Below are 27,231 nucleotides of genomic sequence, written 5' to 3' on the forward strand. Positions count from 1 at the left end.
AAAAGGCTTATCATAACTAAGCTTTTCTTAAAAAGCTCACATTTGTTTTATATTGCACCAGCACAAAATACTGATTTACATACAGATCATGTTTTTACCTTCAGAGATGGTTTCTCTGCAGAAATCTAAAATGAAAAAAATAGTTTTCTATTTCTGAATATCTTCGGTATCAAATACAATTTTACTGTCTGTGACTCACAGCAAAGGAGGTGTTCCTTTTTTGTACAGTTACACTGATGATAATTTGACAATAAACTACTTTTATGGACCAAGTTCAAGTTAGATACTGTGTTTACACGCTACTCTTCTCAGCCAGCCCTATGCTGAACTTTGTAAGGGCTTTATGACAAAAAACAAAACAAACAAACAAAGAAAAGCAAAGTAAAAACCTCTTCTTTACTGAAATTCAGGCTTTCCATAATTACATGTTACAGTGTAATTCTTATCCAATGAGCTTGTGGTTTTCCAAATTTAGGACAGAGCATGTAGTTTTATCAGTGATTTGAGATTTAGTTTTGTTCTCCTTTGCTTCCATAAATGGTTGTTCCAACTCTAAAATGGGCCACTTAATTTACAACTATTTTCTTCATTTCTTTTTTTTTTCTTTACAGGTTTTTCACCCACAATAAGCCTTTTTTTTTTTTTTAAGAAGAGGTTGGGGGTAGGAGTTTATAAATTAATTAACTTATTTTTGCTGTGTTGGGTCTTCGTTTCTATGCGAGGGCTTTTTCTAGTTGTGGCAAGCGGGGGCCACTCTTCATTGCGGTGCGCGGGCCTCTCACTATCGCGGCCTCTCTTGTTGCGGAGCACAGGCTCCAGACGCGCAGGCTCAGTAGTTGTGGCTCACGGACCTAGCTGCTCCGCGGCATGTGGGATCCTCCCAGACCAGGGCTCGAACCCGTGTCCCCTGCATTAGCAGGCAGATTCTCAACCACTGCGCCATCAGGGAAGCCCTCTTCATTTCTTTTTTAAGAGAAGAAATAACATACAATTTCTGACATGTTGACAAGAGAACTTTAGCAACTTTCTCCCTGACATGAAATATTTCACTCAGAAGGCTTGTTTCCTATCTATCCTTAGGCTTCCTGGATGAGGCTCAGCTAAGAAAGTACTCTGAGATGTATTTGCCCATGTGCTTATAAGTGTAAAACCTGAGTGATGTCTCTGGGAAGGACCAAGAACACAAATACTTACTTGTCCCAGAAAGAGAGGGGTCCCTATTTTGAAATATCGTAATGGAACCCCAAATAGAGCTTACTAGGTTGAAAATAGTACCCTCTACTTGAAGATTCTTAACACGAATTCAATGTTGAATCAAACCTATAATCCATATAGCTCATAATAACTTACTTGGTAGAAGAATCTCAGATCAATAGATGGCAGGCTTTGGGTTTCTTTCAAATAGTTGAAAAATACAGATAAATTATCAAAGACTAGTTTTACCTTAATTATGGAGAAAGAATATTGAGTATAAGTATCTCAGCAACCTTCTCCTTTTAAAATCCACCACTATCCTCAGTAGTCATAGAGATTATTCTGGCTATTTTTCACATCTGCTTGCGGTGACAATGTAGCATTTGGTAAGACAATTAGCTTTGGTTGCACATTCTCACTGAACTTTTGGTGAATTTATTACACTGTATATTAGTACAAAATTATTAGGAAAGGCTTCTAAAGCTAAAGTTTTGTCATTTAGGAAGATGGGGGGGTAGGGAATGACACTACATTTAAAGTCATTCTTCTGCCTCTATTGTTACCAGGCCTAAAAGTTGTAGCTACCCGGCAATTTCGTTGGGAAAACTGAAAATCTAATCCCCGTATTAGGCACTCCCAACTAAAACAGGATGTTGAAACTACTACTGGCAGCAGGGGTAGGAAATTTTCTGTTGCTCTTCTTGCCTGTGTTTTACGGTACAGGGGTTGGCCCTGGTTTGGTCCACCTGCCAGCGGAGCTTAAAGTTTCCGAGGCTTGGGGGAACACAATGACTTGGATCTAACAGCCTAAATGAGAAGAAGGGAATTTGTGCTGCCTCGAGGAAGCCGTTAAACTCCTGATAAGCGAACTCTCTTTTTTATGCATCTATGCACACGACCGACCTCCTCTATCACTGACTAGAAATAATTTCTGACAATCCAGGATATTCCGAAAGCTTGGAGACATATGGCTGGAAAATGAAACTACCCTGGAGTGTGGCCACATCATTATTTTGTGTCGCATGGTACCAGATGGGCAGGTGGTGAATGGCGCTGGGATGTGAACGGACAGTTTAACAATGTGAATTTTTTCCCCCATAGAGCTCAGACAGACTTCATTTCCCTCTTGTCTTTCGGTCTCTAGTACTTGGAATTTCCCCCTCTCTGCAATATCAATTAACTCAACTTTGCAGTGGGGTAGCCAAAAAGAAAGAGGATGAAGGGGGCTCTATAATCTTAACAAGTGTCGAGGGAGTCACTGCGCCCCGGGAACCGCGGCGGCGACCCGCCCATCCTGTGCGGATTTCAGGGCTGATACCGCGCGGGCGGTTATGGACCGGACCGTTTGATCCGCCGAGGATAGAGACCTGGGCTCGGTAGGGGTGTGCTGATCTTCAGGCAGACGTGGAGGCCCCTGCTGCCTCTCGTCCGTAGCGTTTTATAACCATTTTCATCGTTCTTCAAAAGTCATGGACGACGGCCCGCTGCCCGACCTCCGAGACATCGAGCTGAAGCTAGGGCGCAAAGTGCCCGAGAGCCTAGTGCGCTCGCTCCGTGGGGAGGAGCCGGTGCCCCAGGAAAGGGACAGAGACCCCGCCGGGGGGAGCAGCGGCGGTGGCGGAGTCTGCAGTAGCAGCAGCAGCAGCTGCAGTTTCCCTCTCTCCCTGTCATCCTCCTCTTCGCCCTCCCCAACCTCTGGCTCCCCACAACCTAGCCATTCCAGTAGCGCCCTGGAGAGGCTGGAAACCAAGCTTCACCTCCTCAGGCAAGACATGGTGAGTGTGGCTCTCCAGCTGTGGGAGTGGGGGCCCGCGCAGAAGCACCGGGAGATCGGAAGATGCGGTCGGGGGCAGAGAGGGCGGCCGGGGCGGCCGAGCTGAGCCATGGGTGCGTGGGAAACACGGGGAGGGGAGCGCGCAGCGGGTGCGCATCTGGAGGCAGCAGCCGGGAAGCTTGTTTACCCGAGACTTTCCTAGGTCACGGTTTGCTAAGACAGCAGAGCCTGCCCTGCTCTGTGTACTTTCTGACGTCAACTCCCTTTTCCTGGCTCTGACCATTGAGATGCCAGTCTGCAGCCTCCCAGGCATAAGCCCGCCGAGGGGGTCTGCAGTTATTGCACGCATCTGGGGCCTGCTGTGCGCCGTTCACACTTTCAGTTCAAAAGGTGGCTCGGTCCCTTGCACTTACTGTAAAAATACTTCCTGGTTTGCCGAAAGGTGGCGCGGCGGGGTCCCTGCAGCCCTTCTTCCTGGCTCACTCCTCTTCCACCACCACCGCCCCGCCCCTTGGTGCAGCAGCCGAGCAGTTCCTAGGCCACTGTGGAGCTGATTCTTCACTGCTGGTTCTGAAAACAATGGCCCACTCGTCCTTGATGTCCTTATGAATAGCTTGTCTCATGGTTGATCCAAAAGAGCAGGTGATCCCCAGGCCCAGGGATTTGCTAATGACCACTTCCTACCCTCCCCCGTCAGTCCTCAATCTGCAATTGTTTTCCGTGCTGTTTGCAAATGTTAGCCTAAGAATAGGACAATGGGACTAGAAAGGGTCCGAGAATACTTGTTATTCCGGATGTACTTAGAGGGAGACACTTATTTACTTACCATGAACTCAGGCAAGTCACTTAACCTCTGTGGACCTCGGTTTATTCGTACAATGAACTGCTTGGAGGAAATGATTCCTTCCTTAATCCTTTTAAGAAGATGACCACAAAACAACAGCATTTTCCACCAGCTTGGAAAGGAGGAAAGTTACAACAGGGGCCTCTGCCACTTCTACATAAATGACCGATCTACTGGGGCTTTGCATGAAAAAGAAGTAACCGGTGGTGTTACTTTAGCTCCTCTCTTTTTGCAGTTGGAACACTGGGAGGGAATAAATTCCAAGCATAAAGTAATCTTGGCAAATATACTAGTGCAAAAAGCCATTCTTCAGACATCATGTCCTATGCTCAGAATTTTTACCACACTATCAACACAAGGGCTCTAAAAACCTCTCTCAAGATCTTTTAAGCTGGTTTACTTAAGAACTTTAGTTTTTATGTCTCAAGAATCCATTTTCCTCCCAGTTTGAATGCAAATATATAGAGACATACATATATAGGTCTATGTATGTGTGTGTATATATATGTGTGTGTGTATTCATACAACATGTGTAATGCAAATGATTTTATTACTCTATTCACGTTTCACTAAATACACACACACACCACAGGTTATACATGTTAGTTATTCAACAAGTATTGACTAAGCATTGACTATACCTGGTAATTAACTGGGTGCTCAAAATACAAAACAAAAAGTTCAAGGAGCCTATTTAGGGCTCTCAAATCTCTTGCACTCATTTGCCATTTATTATTTGTAGTATATAAAGCCTAGTGTGCTGAAGAATTTTGTAGGGTAAAAAAAATCTGGTTATTTTCAACAAAAGACATTTTCCAGCCTTGTCTATTTTTCTTAATGAAAATGTCACAGAGTTAATAAAAATCTGTTTCCCCAAGCCAGATCTTGTTATGCATAACGATTATGGTATATACATAAATACATTTTAAAAAAGCAAGCAGAAACAACAACAGGTGGGGTAGATTATTAAACTGACTATTCATTATGTTTTCTACGTGAAGCATAGTTATCTATGAACCTAGGAGAATTTATGTCAGAACAGATGTTTTGTGTTCAACTCTGTACTCTAATAAAGGTCTCCTTTATTGAGCAAATGATAACATTGGCTATGGGAGTTGAGAGGGAAAGGATTGAAAACAGGTATATTCCCCTGCCAATGAGACAGTTTTCCCCTATTTTAACATAACTCTTACGGGTACTAAAAACCCCAGCTTCAGCATAATTGCAAAGCAACAGATTTGTTTTTATGCAGACTTGGCAGTTTAGTTATAAACATGGAACAGATGCAGTTGTGCAGTTCTTCCTGTCTCCTGGCATCCCCATGTCGAGAAGTTGGGCGATGCCCCTGTGAGTTTTATGTTCTTTTCTGCTCTCTTCTACGAGCACTGAGTCAGCCTCCTTGGTCTAACGCTTGACCACACATTTCATGCTCCTTACTTCGAGTTGTTCACAGATTTTTCTTCTGGATGGTCTGGAATTATCAGGCTTCGTTCAGTCCTGCCCTCAGAACTCCTTCGTAAGAAACACCTTAGCCATGTACAGGATTTTCTAGAGACTTTCAGGAATTAAGCCTTCCTTCTTTTCCTATTAGGATGGATGTACTTACCACTGACACAAGGCACCTTAGACTTGCAGGGACGGAGTCTCAAAACTTAAACTTATTTACATGCACCTGATCTTCTCATTGTCTCTCTCATCTCCTTTTATGAGATGAATCATTTCCTTAACTCTTCTCTGTAAATATTACAATCAATGCTCTTGAAGTCTGTGAGATACAGGTGGAAAGGAAGCAAGATGAAAGAGATGGAAGTTGGGGGTGGGCGGGGGACTGTTTCTGTGGCCAGACTTCTTCACCTTGAAACCCTTATTAACAACATAAATAGCACAATACATAAAAAAGGGTGTGGGAAGGAAAATATTGGAAAAGAAAACTTGCAGGCATATATTTGATACAGTAGGCCAATTCAGGAGGTTCTGGAGAGAGAGCACATTTTCCCAATGTGTAAAATATTTTTTATTTTTAATTTAAAGATAAGGAAATTTGACAATAAGCAAATGCAGGGATACACATAGGAAGTTTATAATGAAATCAGAAATAGATGTCAGACTTCTGGTACGAAGTCTGCCCAATTATATTTGTTCACTACTTTTCAATTCACAGTGTTTTACGATCTGTCATATTATTTGAGCATAAGGTCATACTGGGAAAGAAGTATCTTCATCCACATTTTGCACATGAGATCACTGTGGCTTAGAGATGGTTGAGAAATCAGGCCAAGGTCACATAGCTAATCGGTCAACAGAATCACAATTTGAACTCATATCATCTGACTCCATGTACTGTGCTTTTCCCCCATTCTCGTCTGCATCCTAATAATTTCTCTTCAAAATAGTTTTTATAAATCTGTGGTAAGTCAGCAATCCCTAGAGTACTAAGGGACCAACAAACAGAAGCCATCAGGATGCATGTCAAGGGCTGTTTCAGATATAGGTTCATTCAATAATCAGCAAATATTTATTGAGTGCCAACAATGTGCCAGGCCAGCCTGGAGACCTTGGGAATATAGTACAAAATGGCTACTTTAAAAAGTCAGTCTTCGGAAGAGGTCCTGTCCTATGATTGGACTTTTCATTCCACTGTCTATGCAGACTCCTTTTGCAAAATTTTCTTAAGACTTTAAGCATTACTTATCAACTGCTGCTCTAAGTTTTAGAACGCCTCATAACATCTGAAATATTTTTCCAGTAAATGTAAATAATCTCTGTCGAAGTCAATGTTTACCACTTAGTAATACATTTTATACTGCACTTTTCTTTTACAAGATGTTCAAAGGATTTTAGTGCTATCTCAATAATGTCCATATCATACCTCCAGTTTAAGACTGAAAATTATTTTCATCGATTTACTCTGGAAAAAATTTGAAATGCATAAGTTTATAAAGGCAATCACTAATGAATCAGAGCCTGGAATTAGAAGGGATCTAATGGATGCTCCCAAGTTTGCCTTCCTAGATAATTACTGTTCAGTCATCAAAGTATAGTTTGAAATGAAGTATATACTACCTATTGATGCCGTATTCCAGATTTTAGTCAATTCTGTGTCACGCTGGAATGGTTAATGTGGTACCATTATGAATAACTAATTTGAAGATATTGTGTCCTGATCCCATATTTTTAGCAAGTACATATTGGCACAGCAGCCATGTAACAGTGAGAGAGAAACAATTTCAAGCTAGTTACTTGTCTTACTATTAAAGCATTCAAATACCCCACCTGATTCCTCAACTCTTGCTTTAATAAAGTTTTCTAGGCAATACACAGGGCTAGACACAAACACACATAAATGATACCAGAAGAACATGAATCAAAATGTCAAAATTTTTGAGAAGGATACAATTGTACTTGGTTTTTATCAATATTTTCTCTTATTGATCTTTTTCATGTCCCCGCACCCCCATAATAAATGGCTTGCCTATTTTGTAATAAAAAATATACTTTATATTTCCTCAAAAAGAGATCATAATTTCATTACATTAACTTCACAACTGCTTTGGAAAAGATTCAGAGTAGGCTAGGAGCTTTCTATCATTTGTTCCATAATACTTTCAATAGTATCTTCACTATTTTATCATTTAGGTTTTTTTTTTAATTGAACAAAACTTTAAGGAAAACCCTTAAGGAAGGCGTCTTCCTTGATGAGTTCACAAGATAGCTGAAAAGATAAAATGGGGATATAATTTTGCCAGAGAAAGATTACAAACCAGCACGTCAGCATGTACAAGATGCCATAGTGGAAATCAGACATAAGTGTTGAGATTAAAAGATAAAGCTGAGGAGATCTGTCATGGCGAATGTGCCTTGAACAAGGAATTAAAAGTGCTGATAGGGCTTCCCTGGTGGCGCAGTGGTTGAGAGTCCGCCTGCCGATGCAGGGGACATGGGTTCGTGCCCCTTTCCGGGAAGATCCCACATGCCACGGAGCGGCTGGGCCTGTGAGCCATGGCCGCTGGGCCTGCGCGTCCAGAGCCTGTGCTCCGCAACGGGAGAGGCCACAACAGTGAGAGACCCGCGTACCGCAAAAATAAAATAAAATAGATAAATAGAAAATAAATAAATAAATAAATAAAACCCGAATAACTCTCCTTTTTAAGAAGGGGCTAAACACCGTGCTGGATGTTTATATATAGCTATTATGTTCATTTTACAGATAAGGAAACTATGGCTTACAGGGGTTAAATAATTTGAGTAGGTCACCGTAAGTGGTTTCCCAGCCATTCATTCAAACAAGAACCACTGGCAATCCGCTGGATCCAAATTACTCCCAAACCATACTATATCTCAGCACCATGAAGTGTGCCTATGTATTGTGACTGAATATTTCTACAGTGATTTCATCCCACAACTACCAGTGGATCTTTTGGTATTCTTTTAAAACTGTTATTGTTTCCTTTTCAAAATTAAATATATGCTCTCATTATAAAACTTCCAGAAATATGATATAAAGAGAAACAAAAGTCCCTTTTTACCTACTCCCAATACATCTTCCCCATATTACTCTTTACCCCAAAAGAAACCACTGCTGACAGTTTGGTGTGAATCCTCTCAGGTCTTTTTCTACGTCTTTGCCTGCATATATAGGCACATACACATTTACATAATTTTAAAATGTCTGTATTTCACTTTTCTTATTTTACATAATAATATTTTATTATGTCACCTGACATTTATTGGATGATTACAATATGTCAGTTGGCACTGTAAACAGTTTTCATGTATTATGTCATTTCATTCTCACTCCTCACCCACTTGTGAGGTAAGCACTGTGGGTTGCTAGGTAATATAAACAGATTCCTGATAGAATTTAAGAAATGTTTAGTTAATATTTATTCTGTCAATTCTCTTATATGAACCTCAGCTAGTTACTAATTAAAATGAAAATATCATTACTTTGCTTTTTATAATAAATGATTATCCAAATATTCAATAGTTCTTCTAGAATCAAATTCCATCCACAGAAATCTGACTTAATCAGAACACTTCATTCCTCTATTGAAGAAATAACCAAGTCTTCAAATTGGAATGCACTTCTCCTCCATCACATACCATTTTAACATAACCTTTTTGTTGAGTTTTTGTTTTCTTTTTTGATAATAATAATATCAGTAAAACCTCTAAAAGTTGGATCAGAATGCTAACATGGCACGAGATGATCCCTACCACATGGAGAAGGCAGAATGGCCACCAAGAAACTATGGCTCAAAACCATCTTAGGTTTGTTCAGACTTTAGAAGGCCCATGATGACCAAACAGATTCTGCTCCTAGAGATCTGGCATAATCAGAACACTGGATTCTTTAGTTGAAGATATAATTAATATCCTTCAAATCAACTCATAACAAAGTGATGTATAACACTGGAACTAGGGACTTCCCTGGTGGCGCAGTGGTTAAGAATCTGCCTGCCAGTGCAGGGGACACAGGTTTGATCCCTGGTCCGGGAAGATCCCACATGCCACGGAGCAACTAAGCCCGTGTGCCACAACTACTGAGCCTGCACTCTACAGCCCTCGAGCCAGAAATACTGAGCCCAAGTGCCGCAACTACTGAAGCCCGCGTGCCTAGAGCCCATGCTCCCCAACAAGAGAAGCCACCGCAATGAGAAGCCCACGCACTGCAGCAAAGAGTAGCCCCTGCTTACCGCAACTAGAGAAAGCCCGCATGTAGCAATGAAGACCCAACACGGCCAAAATAAATAAATAAATAAATTTATCTAAAAAACCCAAAAAACTGGAACTATAATATATTACTAACTCGCCCTCTCCCTGAAGGCCCATTTTATGGACAGTTGGAAGACTGGTGAAGCAGAGGATCAGCACAATAGTGAGATAGAAATTTGATGGTATCCTGGCACTACCGGACCCAGCGCTGCATTTGGCATCTCCAGGACAGCCATTTCCCTTAATTGTCTTGGTTGGGTCTGCCAGCATGTCCACTGCTGTTCAGCCTGTATTCTAACTGACACATCTTATTATTCAAAATGTTAATCCCATCAATCAGGAGTTGGTCATATTGGACGTCTTTAGGGTGAGTTTTTAATCTTGATCTCTGATGTCTTATTATTGATTTCAGATTTTCAGAGGATAATCAATTTCCCTCATTTCTAAGTGCTAGGGGGCACATCACATTCCCATGTATTTCCCCTCTACTATCAGCATCACATTGCTGTTGTAGAATAATTTTTAATTTTTAAAAAACATTCTGGATAACATGGCTTATTTTTATGTAAAAAATGATCAGATTATCCATTTGTAATTAAAATTACGGAATGTTCTTTTTTTCCCTGTATTTTAAATTAGGATGCCTGCAGTGAGCCAGATGTAAGTCTTCAACTTTCCATATATTTGGGAGCAGAACAAAATTGTTGCTATATTAGTACCCACCTCAGGAAACACATAGAAAGGTTTTAACACCAGCACCCCAAACAGTGAGATATATGTCACAACTCAGGGATTGATAGCCCAGGATATGATTATAATAGTTTCTCTGATTATTTATTTATTTAGTTTTTGCAAAAGACATTTAACTAAATTTACGTTGATTTTGTTGTTTTGGTGCCGACCAAACGAAGCTTGAGACCAAAACTGAGAAGGAAAGTCCTTCCTCATGGTGATAAAGTCCAACTTTCACGGCTGTGCAAGTCACAGAACTACCTGTAGTTCTTTTGCTGAGAATTTAATCATAAAGAGCTACTACTAGCTCTTTATTGGTGTGATGTTAATTTTGTTTCCAGGTTTTCCCTTAATTTCATAAAATGTTTAAATTATTATAATTGAAATGATACATGCTGTTATTAAAACATGCAAATAGTACAAAAGGATCTAAAGTAGAAAATGAAGGTTCCCCACATCCCCCTTCCCAATTTCCAATCCCTAGAGACAACTACTATGAATAATATTCTATGTATCCTCCTAGAAATTTTCTGAATATATGTAAGTATACCTATAGTTTCTTATATACCTTTAGCTATAATTATAGACATATATTTGTGGAGGCATATGTGTGTGTATAATTTTAAAATTGAGACTCTCAGAAGCTCATGTTGCAGCTAGTTTTCTAGATTCAGTAAATACTCTGGTATTGAATATATATCTATAGCTTCAAAACACAACTTACAGTGCTCCCACTTTGGATGGGTTACTGGCAAAGGACAGCAGTTAGAGTCTATTTGTATAAAAACATACTGCAGTTGGTGAGGCAAAAAGACAGAGTCAATAAACTCTAGAAATAGAAAAGACCACTGTAGAACCCTAGGGTGGGAAAGAACTTAAGAGGTTCCTTGGTGCCTTTAGACCAATTCCCCACTGGCATCCTCACCCATTGATCATCCATCCTTTGATGAATTTCTTCAGTGATGGGGACTTCACTGGCTCCCAAAGCAGACCATGCCATTTTCAGACACTTCTATTCATTATACTTGTTAACTGGCAATTCCAGTTGTTCATCAAAAAGACAAAACTATAACCGTTCATCAAAAGGTTAAAAAAAAAAAAAATGTTCCAGCCTGTTGCCTACAAGCCATGAGTTTATAACTTAAGATGGATGCTCTATCAGGTGTAAAATACAATGAAAGCTCAGTGAGCTTCTCCTAGTTCGATATGTACATGACTAAAATAAAAGCCTTTCTTGACTTCCTTGCAAAATGAAAAAAAGAACGGCAATGTCAGGTATTGGCAAGGATGGGGAGAACTGGGCACTCTCCTGCACTGCTGCCGGAAGTGTATGTTCCAAGCACCTTTTTAAGTGGTAAACCTGACACTGTATTTAAAAGAGGGGGGACTTCCCTGGCGGCCCAGTGGTTAAGACTCCGTGCTTCCACTGTAGGGGGATGGGGTTCAATCCCTGGTCAGGGAACTAGGATCCTGCACGCCACAGCTCGGCCAAAAATATATAAATAAAAATAAAAAAGGGGAAAAAGAAGATATTCAACACAGCAATTCTGGTATCAGTAATATTTAAGATAAATATAAAAATTTACTCTAAGAAAATAATAATGAATTTGTACAAAAATATAGTTTGTGTGTACCTTTGGTATTATGTATGATTGAAAAAAAAATGGAATAATCTAAATGACCAATAATGGTAGGTAGGCTATTTATCTGCATATGATAGAAATTTGTGTAGCTATTAAAATTATACTGTAAGATTATTTATGGAAGAGAGAAAATGGTTATAGATATTTACATGCTTAGAACAAAAGGCTGGAATCAAATACTACTGTTAACATTATAGGGTATCATTGGATGGTGGGGTTATGAATGACATTTTAAATTTTTTCTGTTGTGCTCTGTTGTTCTATTTACTTTATCTGCACTAAGTATACATTGTATTTTGATAAGAAAAAGTATAAATAGGCAGAATTTTAGAAAATAAAAGAGTATGGGCTTTAGAATAGGTAAAGGTGAATTCAAGGCATCACAGCCCTGCCTTTTACCAGCTATGTGTCTTTAAGCACATAATGAGTTTAATATACATAAAGTAGCTGGGAGTCTGCCTACTAAATAGTAAGCACTCATTAAGCATTAGTTTTTTTTGTCTTTCTCATTTGATTAATGGCTTAACTATTTCATACTTATAGGAAAAGATGAGATTAGAAGTTGTCCTATTATCTTTCTCTTCTGTCCTTTTATTGTATTTCATAGAAGAAGGGGGAGGGGCATGGCTACATGTAAAATAACTTCTTGTCCTGCACAAACTACATCTGGGTTGCTAAATTTGGCATTGAGCACAAAAGCAACACCAGGAATGATTAGTGCCCAAGTAAGAAATGACCACTTCAACTCTGGCAAGTCCTTTCTGTTGAAAAAGGTGAATTAAAAACCAACTGACAGGGCTTCCCTGGTGGCGCAGTGGTTGAGAGTCCGCGTGCCGATGCAGGGGACACGGGTTCGTGTCCCGGTCCGGCAGGATCCCAAATGCCACGGAACAGCTGGGCCCGGAGCCTGTGCTCCGCAACGGGAGAGGCCACAACAGTGAGAGGCCTGCGTACCGCAAAACAAACAAACAAAAACCAACTGACCCATCAGGATCTTGGAGTGGCTGATGCTAATCACGGGCAAGACCACCACAAGAAGGTAATGGAATGGACGACTGCGCTCAGAAACATTTACCAAGCATTCCACAGTCTCCTCCTATGGGCCTTATGCCTCCTGCCAGAAACAGATGGGTAGAAAATATTAAGACTCTGATAGATGTTCACATAGGTTTTAAGAGAGAAAAGTAGTCACTGCTCAGAATACAGAAAAGGATAAGAAATAGTTGATTACAGACAAAGCCCTTTTTTGGATTTCATGGGCAAGAATCTGAAACCATAGTCCAGCCTTCTACCATCTTACAAGGTGATGATAACACAGTAGTGCAAAAAATAATACACAGAGCCACCAATGTAATCACTTAGATCAGTGATTTTATAGTCACACTATAAAACTTAATGATTTCATGGTATTTTAAATATTGTTCATTGACACAATCTTTCTGCAGTAAAAGCACATGATTATTTAAGTTATACTTATAAGTCTCTGGAGCTACAGATTTCCACAAGGTGAAAGTCTGACAAAATCCTGTGTACCTGACTTCATTTGTCACTTTATTATTGGGCCAAATGTTCAGCTGTATATTTCAACTTGGTTAATAAAACTGCTGTCTTTTTCTCCCTCCCTATAATCACCCTGAGGGCAGAAGCTATGATTAATCAATGCTTGTGTTTCTCTAACACCCAATCATTTAGGGACTCAGCATTTGTTTAATGTGTAAATTAAAGTACACCTTAGTCCTAATTCTAATTTTTGGGTTTGGAATGCATTAGCAATATTACTTTTTTGGACAGGAACACAGAACCCCAATCCGTCCTCTGCTTCCCACTGGCCAATTCCACTCACCTGGAATTTAGGTTCTTGGTTAAGAAAGACTAAAACATGTTTCTTCCTATTACCTGTTACTGTGACATTTGACTTAGAAAGAGAGAGGGAGAGAAAAAGAAGAAGCAGGGGGCGGGGGGGAGGTGAGGGAGGAAGGGAGGAAGGAGAAGAGAAAAGAGAAGAGAAGAGAAGAGAAAGGAACCTTTCTTCCGCTGTGAAGTGATACAACAGAATTTCTTCTTGGTTGCAGGACCTACTCTATCCTCAGATATGGTCAGCTGCAGAAACCATTGCTGTCAGGGGTACTGGCAACACATAGAAATGGAAGAGTTGTTTTGCTACTCTGTTAGGTGCACAAAGAAAAGGCACATTTTATTGATAGTTCTTGCCATCCTCTCTTCCTACTCAGGAATGAGGTTTTGAAGTTCCAGAGTGAAAAGAAAGAACTTACAAGAAAAAAGACATCATTTATAATTGTGTATGTATTGATATATGGTACAGTCTATGTGGTTTGGGTTGAAAAGAAATAATAGTCTATTTTGGCAGCCTACGTTAGTACCCAGATAGCATTGATTGTTTGGGCATTCCTTCTCTCACTATCCTTAGCACATCCTCAGTATAGACTTCGGAACTTAGGACTACGACGTCACTTGGGCACATTGTATCTGACGTGTTTGAGACAGTTAGCAAACTTGTAGTGAACCTCATCAGTGATGACCAGATGGTAAGTTAGATTGACAGAATGAAAAAAGCTAGGTTTCTTGAGTATTCATAAGATTCCAGAAGTGGAGACAGTTGCAAGGAATCAACCTATTTTTCTGTTTTTAATTAGTAACTAGATTTGAAAGATGAAAAATGGCTATCAAATACTCTAGTATTGCTACTAAAGCAGCAACTGCATGGGTTTCCTTCTGAATTTTTTTGTCCTTACATGAGCTTTTACATACCATTCACTTTCCCAAAGGCACTGGTTTTACCACCTTGCAAGAAGCTATACTACATGGACTTTTGCTGCTTTTAATCTTCATATTTCTTATTTATATTATCTGCAGGAAAAATTTACAAATATGTGGAGAAATATTTTTTAAAACCTGTATTTTAAAATAATTTTGGACTTTACATAACAAAAACAGTACCAAACTCACTATATACCCCACCCAGACTCTCCCACATGTTACCTTTACCTTCTCATTCTCTTCCCTCCCCCTCCTCTCTCTCTCTCTTCTTTTTTCCCCCCCGCAAACACACACACTTTTCCTTAAACATGCTTCAAATTAAAAGCTGCAGACATGATATTACTTTACCTCTAGATAAATACTTCAGTGAGCATTTCTCAAAAACAAGAACAGTCATAAATGTTGTCCTTCCTCTCTCCTATATACAGTACAGTCATAATTAATGACTTACATCATTTTTTCCTGCTGAGTTTAGACCTGTCCTAAGAATATTTTTCAACAGAGCACTACAGGTGGCCACCTTGCATCAATCAGAAGCCTACCTCAGGCCAGCATTCAGTTAAATAAAACAAGTGGGCCTACCTGAAGCATAGAAGGGGCAATTAGAAGAGCATGCCCTCAATTTCCCACCTTCCTATTGACTTAATGTCAGAAATCCTGTTCTCACAAAATCATCTTTTGAGCCAGAGCTTGTGATCCATATGAAAAAATGAAAGAGTAACTGGAAGATTTTGGACCGTGGGTGGTATTCAGTAAATGCACTTTGAACGTTGGCTACACTAACAACACTATCACCTTCTACCATGTAAGCTGTATGGGGGCAAGGATGCTGGGAGCCAGTTTTGTTAAGTGAGGAAGAAGAGAGAAGAGGACATAGGAAAAGGAAATATCTTTTAGCATTTTTGTCTAAGAAAAGATTTCTCCTAGGAGTCAGTATTTCGCACTGTACACAATAGTTTACAAAGCATTTTCTCATATGCTACCTTCTTTCCTCAGTCCTGGGGTTATGAGGTTACAACAATTAGGCAATGAATATAACATTTGCAGCATATGCTGTTATACCATGTTTACAGCATGTATTTGCTAGAATATAGTATTTGCCCAGTAAATGTGACCAATAATAATAGGCTTCTGCCTGATATTATACTTGCTTGGCCAAGGAAGTAATAAATCAAGCTATGCTATGACCGTCACTATGTGCTACATTCAATTCAGTTCTTAAAATTCAGACAAACTCTTTTTGGGGATTATATTGAATAGTAAAATCCATTTGTTGAATTAACTCTTGAAAATTATCCGCTTGTTTTTCCTTTAATCTGGCTACGTTCAGAGTTTGCCAGGAACTATGGCCCCGACAAGCCTGATGAAATGAAACAGAATTTTAACTTTTATATTGTGCTTCTTAATTTTGAGTTTATTAGTTCAATTTCTAAATTGGTTTTGTGTTTGCTTTATAAAGTAATACTTGTTCCAATTATTCCTTATTTGAAAGTTTTTAAAAGTTAGTTTGGGAACGCCAGAATAAATATGCGAGAAGAAAGTCAGGATAACGAAGAGATGAGGTTTAGGGTCTTCTCTCTATGTGTGTTTCTGTCAGTGGGGAAAAATGAACTAGAATATGACAAGGATTCTTTTGGTGAATATTGGACTCATGATGATGAGCCCACGTGGTTTTTATGGGGCTCAAACTTACATAAGGACTTAGAAATGGATCTTGAAATTTCCCCCACTCAGTCCAGTTCCCCTCCCTCCAACCACCATCCTTCAGTAGCCTGGGAAATTATACCAGTATCTGCCATGTCTACCAACATGCATCCTACTTCAAGATAATTTGGTACCATAGGGAAATGCAATCTGGATTCTCCTTATCAGTATGCTTAATGTAAAATGAAACTATTTTCTTAGATGTCCATATTGGTATGATTTCTTTGGCTTATCATTTGAGTTGATTTTTATCAGCACAGTATTGTCCATGACCTTGATCTGTACTTTGGAGTGGAGTTTGATGAACATCCTGTGCGCCCTGCTAAGCATTTTTTGGACTTGTTCAGTTACTCACTGGCAGTAATTTTTAATTGCCCTCCTTTCCAACCATGTAACGATTTACATTTATAAGTGGGATTAAAAGAGACCAATGTCATAGAAGATGGGAAACTTGTTCAGTGAAGCAACTGACTACTTCTACACTGTTGCAGTTGAAGTCTCATATGGATTCATACATGATAAGATCAGGAATTTTGAGATCTTAATGGTTGTCATGTATTATATTAATGTGTACTATAACTTTAAAGGGAAGTTAAGAAGACACAGTGAAAACATTTCTTTCAACAGTATTCCTCCCAGGCACAAACAAAGCAATCTTTTTAGTGAACCATAACTTTACTTGGCACTAGATGTGGAAAATCAACATGATTTGAAGGATGGTGGCAGCACAAAATGGAATTCCCCAAACATTTTGATTTAATTAATAAACGAAATGAGTTCAGAATATTGTCATTAGCAGTCAATAAATAAAAAAACAAGGCTAAAGTCACAAATGCATACTACTTTTTGTGCTGGAGACTTTTAAATAATCACAGCACAACCATATTATCTTATTGGCATTAATAAGCAAGTGGGTTAAAATGATTATTGTTAGAGTCTGTAATACTTTTATTTAAAACCACTAACCATTAATTAAGTCTCCTAGGAGCACTATCAAATGATCACATTGCTGAGTTGGACGTGGAGATACGGAGACAGAGTGATTTACAGTAGATTAAGACAAGCCCAGATTTCCCACTTTCCAAACTGATTGTTCAGGATGCGTGGAACAGCCAATACAAATAGAGGAGACGCATTTCCATTTACACTTTAATTCCAAAAGTCCAGACATCATTACTGGGACTGCTCAGTAATTTCCTAACATTAAATGTTGCGTTATTTTTGTTTGCTTTCAGTCTTAAGACAAACTGATTCTATTTGGATTTCACCCAATATTCTTTAAGGAGAAATGCACTGTTCCTTTTTTTTTTTACATCTTTGATTTGATTTTGTGTCGACAGGATCAAATAACTTGAAAATTTTATCTACATGAAAACCAGTGCCTTTTTGTAAGCAAAATTTGGTGCTACTCAAAGGCACTAACACTTCTGAGAACAAATAAAGTAAGTTAAGTACACACTAAGAATGTCAAATTGATTCACGCACTTGGAAATGAGTCTAACAGGAATCTATTTTCCATCTCTTGACCTTACACATGATATTAATTTTGCCCCAGCCAAAAATCTTAGTTGTTCCAATTAAACACTGATGATGCATATCTATAGTAAATATACATATTTCCAAATCCTCACTCTTTGTTGGGCCTTAAAGACAGATGGAAACTCTCAGTTGCACACCATTTAACTATGTAAATGTCCACCCTGGACACTGTTCCCCATCGCTGCTTATAGAAATGTTTCTATAATAGAAAGCAAGTAAATACAACACATTTTAAAGCATCAACTATATCCCACTCTTGTATAAACCCCAGAAGAAATACAAATGAATTTGAAGACATGAATTTCACGGAACTTGCAAATCAATCAGGTAAGTAAGGCATGAGGTTACTACTAAAACAATAGCAATATTTAACTTCCATAGTATTGAAAATTCTGATCTAATACCAAAGGTTCATGGTCCATAATAAAATGCAATTTTTATTTGAAACAAATTATACCATAACCATCTAATGCTGTGCCTAAGTGCTTGTCTTTTACATCATAATGTATGACCCCACCTCAGCTCCTGAAATGTGCTGTGTATATACTCTTGTCTCTGGACATTTGTACGTGCCATTCCTTTTGCCTGGCTCTTTCTTCCTCTCCCACCCTTATCCCTCACACCTCATCCAGTTAACTCTGACTTTTTATCCTTCAAGTCATACCATTGATAATATTGTATTTTGTTTTGTTTTTTATGTCCCTCATGAGACTGTAAGTTCTCTCATAGCTAGAACCTTGTTCAATTATTTCATTTCTAGAATTTAGCAGACTGTAAGAGCTCAGTATTGGAGGAATAAATGAATAAAGCTCTCTAAAAAGTTATTACAGAGGAGGGTAACAGTAGGTAGAAGTAAGAGTAACAAGTTTGGGGTTATAAGCATTGACTGCCCAGGCAACAGTAATGATTGTGAGAGTGATTGAAGTAGATGGGAAGGTTATGTTGGAGCTAATGAAAAGAAGATTGGAATGGTAAAATATTCCCAATGAATAGAAAATACTATTCTAAGAAGTTTGAATACAATTAGATAGGCAATAAGGACCAACAGTAGTTGTTATTTTAGAGAATTTATATAATGAAAGCTGTGTTATATTTTTTAATACTCTAATTTTTTCTTATAGTTGTCTTCTTGAGAACTAAATGGTTCCATGTGTTTTATATTATGGGAACCTTAAAGTATGCTGTCCTTTTGAAATACTCATTAACAAGAAAGCATACTGTTTATTACTGAGGAATGAAAGTACGCAACAGAATAAAAAATGACAAAAATATTTTTGGAACAAGGAAAGAGAAAAGGTTATATTCATTCAAGATACAAATATGTCAAAATTGTTTGTTTTCTTCCTACTAGATATAATTTCATAAGTACACAGATTTTGATTATATGTCCTCAATAAATTTAAGTTGCCTTTATTAGTTATGTTGACACTTTCTAAACAACAACAAAAAAATAAGTATGTTTTAATCATCCAAATGACATTTACCTATGAACATCTATTTATACAATTCTCTATGCTTAGGATTGTTTGATTTATTTTGAAATTAAGGGTTTTTCTGATTAAAATGTAATATACTTTCCTGATATATATTTCAGGGAGTACATAAAATATAAGGAAAGGAGGGAGGGACCAAAAAAACATGATTACATTACCCTGAAGCCACTGTTGTAACATTTTTATCTTACTAAAGTATTTTTCTTCTGTACTTTTTCCTTTGCGTTGTTGAAGTTATAATATATATCTTATATCTTACTTTTTGTAGATCCTGGTTTTTTGTTCAACATCATATCATAAACCTTTTCCTATATGATTTTTCTAAACTTAATTTGTATTACCTGAAAAATATTCAATTTTCTGTGCATTTCTCTAATATTGGATAGTTAACTTGCTTCTTGTATTTTTGTTGATGATGTAACATTTCAGATTATTTCCCTAATAATTCCTAGGCAGGGAGAATAAATGTCATTCCTTTTGTAACATGATTTTCCAACTCTTGATTCCTTTTTCTTTTGTCAGACTGAATATTGAGTAGTTTGTTTTTTTAAAGGGTGCATGAATCCTGTTTTCTTATCTCTTGCAAAGGAGAAAAGAAGCAGGTAAGCACAAGGGCTTCAGAGCCTGATAGATCTCAGTCTGAATCCCAACTCCATCACTTATTGTGTGAAGCTGACAAGTTACAGATCCTTTTTGAGGTACAGTTTGAAGACAGTAATATCTATCATTTAAAGTTTTGTGAAGATTAGGTGATACTCATCATAGTGCTTGGAACTAGTGCTTTATTAAAGAGTAGCCATTATTTTGTATGCTATTATTATTGTTGGAATTCTTTGTTGTCACTATGGAAGTTACCTTTAGTTAATTAAAAATTTCTGTGTGGGATTACAAAAACAATAAGACAAAAATCAAAACAGCGAATACTTTATCAAAACAAAAACCTCCACTACCTTTAAAATGCATTGCTACCAGGATTCCTCCTATTTCTGACATCAATCACAGGGCTTTATTTAAGGTACCTATGCTTATTTCCCAGAATTCAATATACAACCTCCAGCTGCTCTTTATCTGAGCAGTAAATTCTGATCATTGCAAAACCAGCCTAGAAAGATGCTATTATTACTATTGAAGAGTGGCAATGAGAATCACTGTGATTAGTTTATAAAAGCCGTACATACAGACTGTTAGGAGGGAGCCATGTCAAGTTTTAGTTGATTACAAGAATTACATTTCTGAATCAGGAGATAGACAGTGGGAAAAGAAAATAGGCTTTTTTCTACTTTTAGAGGAACCTAGGCACATCACTGATTATGTTTTAAATTGCATCCACCAGGATTTTAATTAGCAGACAATAATCTCAAACTCTAGTGATATCTGAGTGAAAGTCTGAGCTGTTATTATGGTAGTTTTGTCTTTTATTCTGTATTATAAGATAAGCTTTCAAGTTTTAAATTCAGAAAATTCTTCAAGGATTTTATTTCAGTTAGACTTATATATTTTCTTTAATAGAGAGAGATGAAATCAACCCAAATAGAGCCTTATTTAGAAAATTCACACCCAAGGAAAAATACATGATTTGGCATCATCTTTGCCAATTATATGGCAAACACTTGTATAAAATCCAGCTATTATTTACTATAACATGTGTGAATATAAATACTTTGGGTTTTTTTATCATCTGAGTTGACGAATGGTATTTATGGAGCCAACTCCATAGATGATGGACTATTTCTTAAAAATGAACAGTAGTTTAGAAGCAAGCATCCCATCCTGGGGTATCTCTGTATTGTTTTATAGGTATTAAGTCAAAGTTTTATCATAAGCATCATTCTTATTTCAAATTTATAAAAAACGGCACATATAATTATAAAACTATAAATACTTCATAGATGAAACTTTCAGTGTAATGTTAGGATAAGGCATCATCTGAGTAAAAATAGTACAATTTGGTATTACTACGAAGCTGGGTGTCTGGACATGTCCTGATGAATTCATCATGTGCCATCTGTTCCAATATTTCTTGCCACCAGCAACCATTTTTTTTTGGCCAGTAGCTATTGTAGGTTTCTACCTATATTTGTTTGACTCTATTATGGATTTTTCTACATGGTTATGGAGAAAAATATACTCCATACTATGACATACATTTATACTATGACATAAAAGTCCTATATGTTAATAGGACATTTTAAAACTATAGGAAAATTAGGACCCAATTAAGACTGCATTACCTTGATTTTTTTTTTTCTTTTCCATCCTTCTCACCTTATGTGATAAGAATTAAGAAAAGTGAACCATCCTATTCCCAGTAGCTCTTTTTAAATGTGGTGACCCATCTGTTGCCATATGCCAGGCATCTGTTTTTATCACCCTCATTTGTGGTCCTTCAAAGCTAAAAATGATGAATTAACATTGAATTTATGCTAATTTTTACTGCAAGAGAACAGCTATTTGCAAACCATTTAAGCTGGCAGCAGTGATTTTCAGGTGTAAGAGAATATAAGAGGATAAGAATAGAAATCAGCAATGTATTTTTATTCTCAGCTACCTTTTTGAATAGGTGTACAACTTTTAGGTAATTGTAATAACTGCGTGGCTCCATTCTTCAAGAGCAAAATGTGAGAAGTGATTCTTGCTTGTAAAATATCTGTTGAATTTAGATCAAAGGAAATATGACATTAAATGTAATAGGGTCGAACTGTTCATTCATGAATGCTTATTCAGGTGAGTGCCAGTTTAATCCAAGTAGTAGAATTGTTTCTTTTTTGAAAAGATGATTCATTTTTATCCAATCCTAAACTATCATCAGAAAGTGTTGATGGACTATTAAAGGCTAATACTACTCTGATCAGAACATAATGTAATATTTCTCAACTTTTTAGTACTGTGGAAATATCAATGAATTGGAACCAGAAGATAGAAGTCTCAGTACTATTTCTGCCACTAAGTGGTGATACAATTTGGGGCGAGTCATCAATCTTGAGTCCACGTATAAGTCTCATAGCATATGGTAACCTGACTTGATTATTAACTGTGGTTTCTTTTACCACTAGCAATCTGAGGTTCTTATGCCTGTCTTTAAGGTATATACTTTTTGGTTGCATGGAATTAATCATGTATGCATTTATCAATTAATCTAATTTTTCAATGTATACATGTAATTCTGAAGTACAATAGATATCAATGATATTAGATATTTAGATTGAAATAGCACTGACTTTAAAAATGAAAATTAAGGGGGAAAGTGGGTGGGGGGAAAAAAAAATGAAAATTAAAATGTCTTAAATAATGTGTATTATGCAGATTTTCTATCCTGAAGCCAATGTATAAATAATCTTTTTGAGCAAGGGAACAACCAGATTTTTATTGGAAACATATTCAGTCAGCTTCATTGACCTGCTTAATTACCTTGAATTTCAGCATCCTCAAATGTGGCAGACGTTATTTTAAAAATTCAGGTCATTTTGGGCTTCCCTGGTGGCGCAGTGGTTGAGAGTCCGCCTGCCGATGTAGGGGACACGGGTTTGTGCCCCGGTCTGGGAAGATCCCAAATGCCGCGGAGCGGCTGGGCCCGTGAGCCATGGCCACTGAGCCTGCGCGTCCGGAGCCTGTGCTCCGCAACGGGAGAGGCCACAGCAGTGAGAGGCCCGCGTACCGAAAAAAAATAAATAAATAAAAATTCAGGTCATGTTAAAAGTAAAGGAGGTAACTGAAATTTTTTATTGTGGTAAAAAACACGTAACATAAAATTTGCCGTCTTAAGTATAAAGTACAGAGGTGTTAAGTTCATGTACCTTGTTGTACTACAGATCTCTAGAACATTTTCATCTTGGAAAACAGAAACTCTATACTCATTGAACAACTCCCCTCTTCCCCCTTCCCCCAGCCCCTAGCAACTACCATTTTACTTTTTGCTTCTAAGAGTTTGACTACTTTAAATACCTCATGTAAGTTAAAATTTTGCAGTACGGTTGACCCTTGATCAACAGGGGGTTTGAACTGCACAGGTCCACTTATACATGGGTTTTTTTCAATAAATACCAGAGTACTATGCCATCTGCAGTTGGTTGAATCTGCAGATACAGAACCATGGATAAAGAGGGTCAACTATGGGACTTGAGCACCCTCTGATTTTGGTATCCTTAGTGGGTCATGGAACCGATCCCCAGGGGATATAGAGGGACAACTGTATTTGTGTTTTTCTGCCTTGCTTGTTTCACTTAGCATAATGTCCTCAAGATTTATCCATGTTGTAGCCAATGACAAAATTTCCTTTTTTTTTAATGGCTGAATAATATTACACTGTATGTGTATCACATACACACATTTCACACATCACATTTTTTTTATCCATTCATCTCTTGTTGGACATTTAGGCTGATTCCACCTCTTGGCTACTGTGAATACAGGTATCCCACATTTTTCAAAAGTTTGCTTTATGCCACTTCGCTTTTACAAAAGACCTACACTAGTACTGTACCTGTTTTTGCTAACCAAAGACATATGGAAAGTGTTTTTCCTTCCACAAAAAAAGGCAATTGCTTCTACCATTTATGACATTTCAGCTTAGAAAAGGTTTCATAGGAATGTTCTACTTTTGGATAGCTGAGGAAAGCTGTAATGCTGCAATGAACATAAGTCATTCTTTGAGATTCTATTTTCAATTCTATTGGATATATACCCAGAAGTGGGATTGCTGGATCACACGGTAATCCTGTTTTTAATTTTTTTGAGGACCCGCCGTACTGTTTTCCATAATAACCACCGTTTTACATTCCTACCAATAGTGCCAAGGGTTCCAGTTCTCCACATCCTCACCCACACTTCTTATTGAATGATTTTTTTGGATAGTGGCCATCCTAACAAGTCTGAAATGATACTTCATTGTGGTTTTGATTAACATTTCCCTGAGGATTAGTGATACTGGGCATCTTTTCATATGATTATTTGCCATTTGTATATCTTCTTTGGAGAAATGTCTGTTCAAGTCCTTTACCTATTTTAAATCCCATTATTTGTTTTTTTGTTTTTATGCTGCAGGAGTTCTTTGTGTGCTCTGGATATTAACCCCTTTTCAGATATGTGGTTTACAAATATACTCCCATTCCATAGGTTTCCTTTTCATTCTGTTGATTGTTTCCTTTGCTCCACAGAAGTTTTAAAGTTCGATGTAGTCCCATTTGTGTATTTTTTGCTTTTGTTGTCTGATCTTTTGGTGTCATATCCAAAAAAACAAAACATTGCCAATCCAATGCCATGAAGCCTTTCCCTCAGGTTTTCTTCTAGGATTTTTATACTTTTGAGTCTCATGTTTAAGTGTTTAATCAGTTTTGAGTTTATTTTTGTAAATAGTTTAAGGTAAGAATTCAACTTCATTCTTTTGTATGCATATATCCAGTTTTTCCAACACCATTTGTTGAAGAGCCTATCCTTCCTGCATTGTGTAGCCTTGGCACCCTTGTTAAAGATAATGTGACCACATACAGAAGGTTTTATTTCTGGCTCTCTATTCTGTTCCGTTTGCCTCTATGCCTGTCTTTGTGCCAGTACCATACTATTTTGATTACTGTAGCTTTGTAACATGTTTTCACTTCAGGAAAAGTGAGGTTTCCAGTTTTTTTTTTTTCTTTCTGAAGATTGTTTTGGCTCTTTAGGGTCCTCTGAGATTCCATATGAATCTCAGGATTTTTTTCTATTTCTGCAAACAATGCCACTGGGATTTTTATAGGGATTGCATTGAATCTGCAGATCACTTAGGGTAGTATGAACATTTTAACACTATTAAACCTTCCAATTCATAAATACAGAATGTCTTCCCATTTATTTGTTTCCTCTTTAATTTATTTCAGCAGCATTTTGTACTTTTCAGCATACAAGTCTTTCACTCTCTGGTTAAGTTTATTCCATTTTATTCTTTTTGATGCTTTTATAATGGAATTATTTTCTTAATTTCCTTTTCAGATTGTTCATTGTTACTGTATAGAAATGCAACTGGTTTTTGCACGCTGATTTTATATCCTGCAACTTTGCTGAATTTGTTTGTTCTAACAGTTTTGTCTGTGTGTGTGTGTGTGTATGATTTAGGGTTTTCTAGATATAAGATGAATTCATCTATGACCAGAGATATTTTACTTCTTCATTTCTGATTTGAATGCCTTTTATTTATTTCTCTTACCTAACTGTTCTGTCTAGTACTTCCAGTATTGTTGAATAGAAGTGGTGAGAGAGGGCATTCTTGCCTTGTCCTTGACCTGAAAGGTAAAGCTTTCAGCTTTTCACCATTGGGTATCATATCAGATGTGGGCTTTTAATACATATCTTTTATTTTGTTGAGGTAATTTCCTTCTATTCCTAGTTTGTTGAGTGTTCTTATCAGGGAAGGATGCCAAATTTTGTCAAATGCTTTTTCTGCATCAATTGAGATGATCATGTGTTTTTTTGTCCTTCAGTCTGTTAGTGTGGTATATTTGGTTGATTTTCCTATGTTGAATCATCTTTGCATTCCAAGAATAAGTCCTACTTGGTCATAGCATATAATCCTTTAAATTTTTTTTTTTAATTCTATCTGCTAGTATTTTGTTGAGGATTTTTGCATCAGTGTTAATCAGGGCTATCTGTTTACAGTTTTCTTATTGTATGGTATCTTTGATTTTGGTGTCAGGGTAATGCTGCCTCATAAAATGACTTAGGAAGTACTCCCTCCTCTTCAAGTCTTTGGAAGAGTTTGAGAGGGACTGTTCTTAATTCTTCTTTAAATGTTTGGTAGAATTCTCCAGTGAAGCTTTCTGTTTCTGGTCTTTTCCTTGTAGGGAGGTTTTTGACTGATGATTCAACCTTCCTACTAATTATAGGTATAGGGGAGAAAAAAGTTTTCCTTGACCCTCTTAGGCCCGCAGCTGGGTCTGAAAATTAAACCGACAAAGGCATAGTAACAGGAAAAAAGCATACAAATTTGTTTATTTAATATAAAGTTTATGTGACATGGGAGCCTGCATAAGGAAATGAAGACATGAAGAAATGATTAAAACTGAGTACTTTTATGTTAGGTTTGCTGAAAAGTGGACAATCATGGAGAAATATCATAGGTCGAAGAGTATGAGCTCAGTATAATAAACTGCAGGAAACTTAGCAAGGCCTGTTGGTTCAGATTCTTTTCAGCGAGGGCAAGAGCAAAGGCAAGGGCCTTTGAAGATAAGGATGCTTCTTTCCTCTGAAGATAGGGAAGGCCCCTCTCACCTGAGAGTTTCGGGACCTGTTTCAGGAGAAGAGTGGGGAAAGGTGGTCAGAGTGACCTTCCTGCTTCTGCTGTCTTCTCAAGCTCCTTCAGCTTAAGATATTCAGTATACCAAGGTTCCTTTTTTGGAGGTAGCCTGTCATGAATGTCATCATAGGCCTGTTTAGGTTTTATTTATATATGATTCAGTCTTGGTAGGTTTTATGTTTCTAGAAATGTATCCATTTCAACAAGGTTATCCAATTTGTTGGTGTATAATTGTTCACAGTAGTCTCTTATAACCCTTTTTATTTCTTCTGTGGCATCAGTTTTAATGCTTCCTATTTTATTTCTGATGTTTGTTATTTAAACCTGCTCTCTTTTTTCCTTAGTTTAGCTAAGGGTTTGTCAATTTTGTTAATCTTTTTAAAAAGCAACTCAGTTTCACTTATTTATTTTTTATCACTTTTCTATTTTCTATTCTGTTTACTTCTGTTCTAATTTTTTTTAATTTCCTTCTTTCTGCTAATTTTGAGTGTAGTTTGTTCTCCTTTTTATAGTTCCTTTAAGTGTAAAGTCATATTGTTGATTTGTGATTTTTT

The 27,231-nt window shown here is 37.5% G+C and overlaps 1 protein-coding gene across 1 annotated transcript in view; it reads left to right on the forward strand.

The window, feature by feature from the left end:
* Positions 1-1,789: 1,789 nt before the first annotated feature.
* Positions 1,790-27,231, forward strand: part of LURAP1L (leucine rich adaptor protein 1 like) — a 45,543-nt gene continuing 20,101 nt past the window's right edge. The window contains exon 1 of the mRNA XM_060014747.1: positions 1,790-2,969. Within this exon, the coding sequence (XP_059870730.1) occupies positions 2,664-2,969 (306 nt within the window). The 5' untranslated portion in view covers positions 1,790-2,663. The remainder of the gene's footprint in view (positions 2,970-27,231) is intronic.

Source organism: Delphinus delphis, chromosome 6 (assembly GCF_949987515.2).
Source record: "Delphinus delphis chromosome 6, mDelDel1.2, whole genome shotgun sequence".
Lineage (NCBI taxonomy): Eukaryota > Metazoa > Chordata > Mammalia > Artiodactyla > Delphinidae > Delphinus > Delphinus delphis.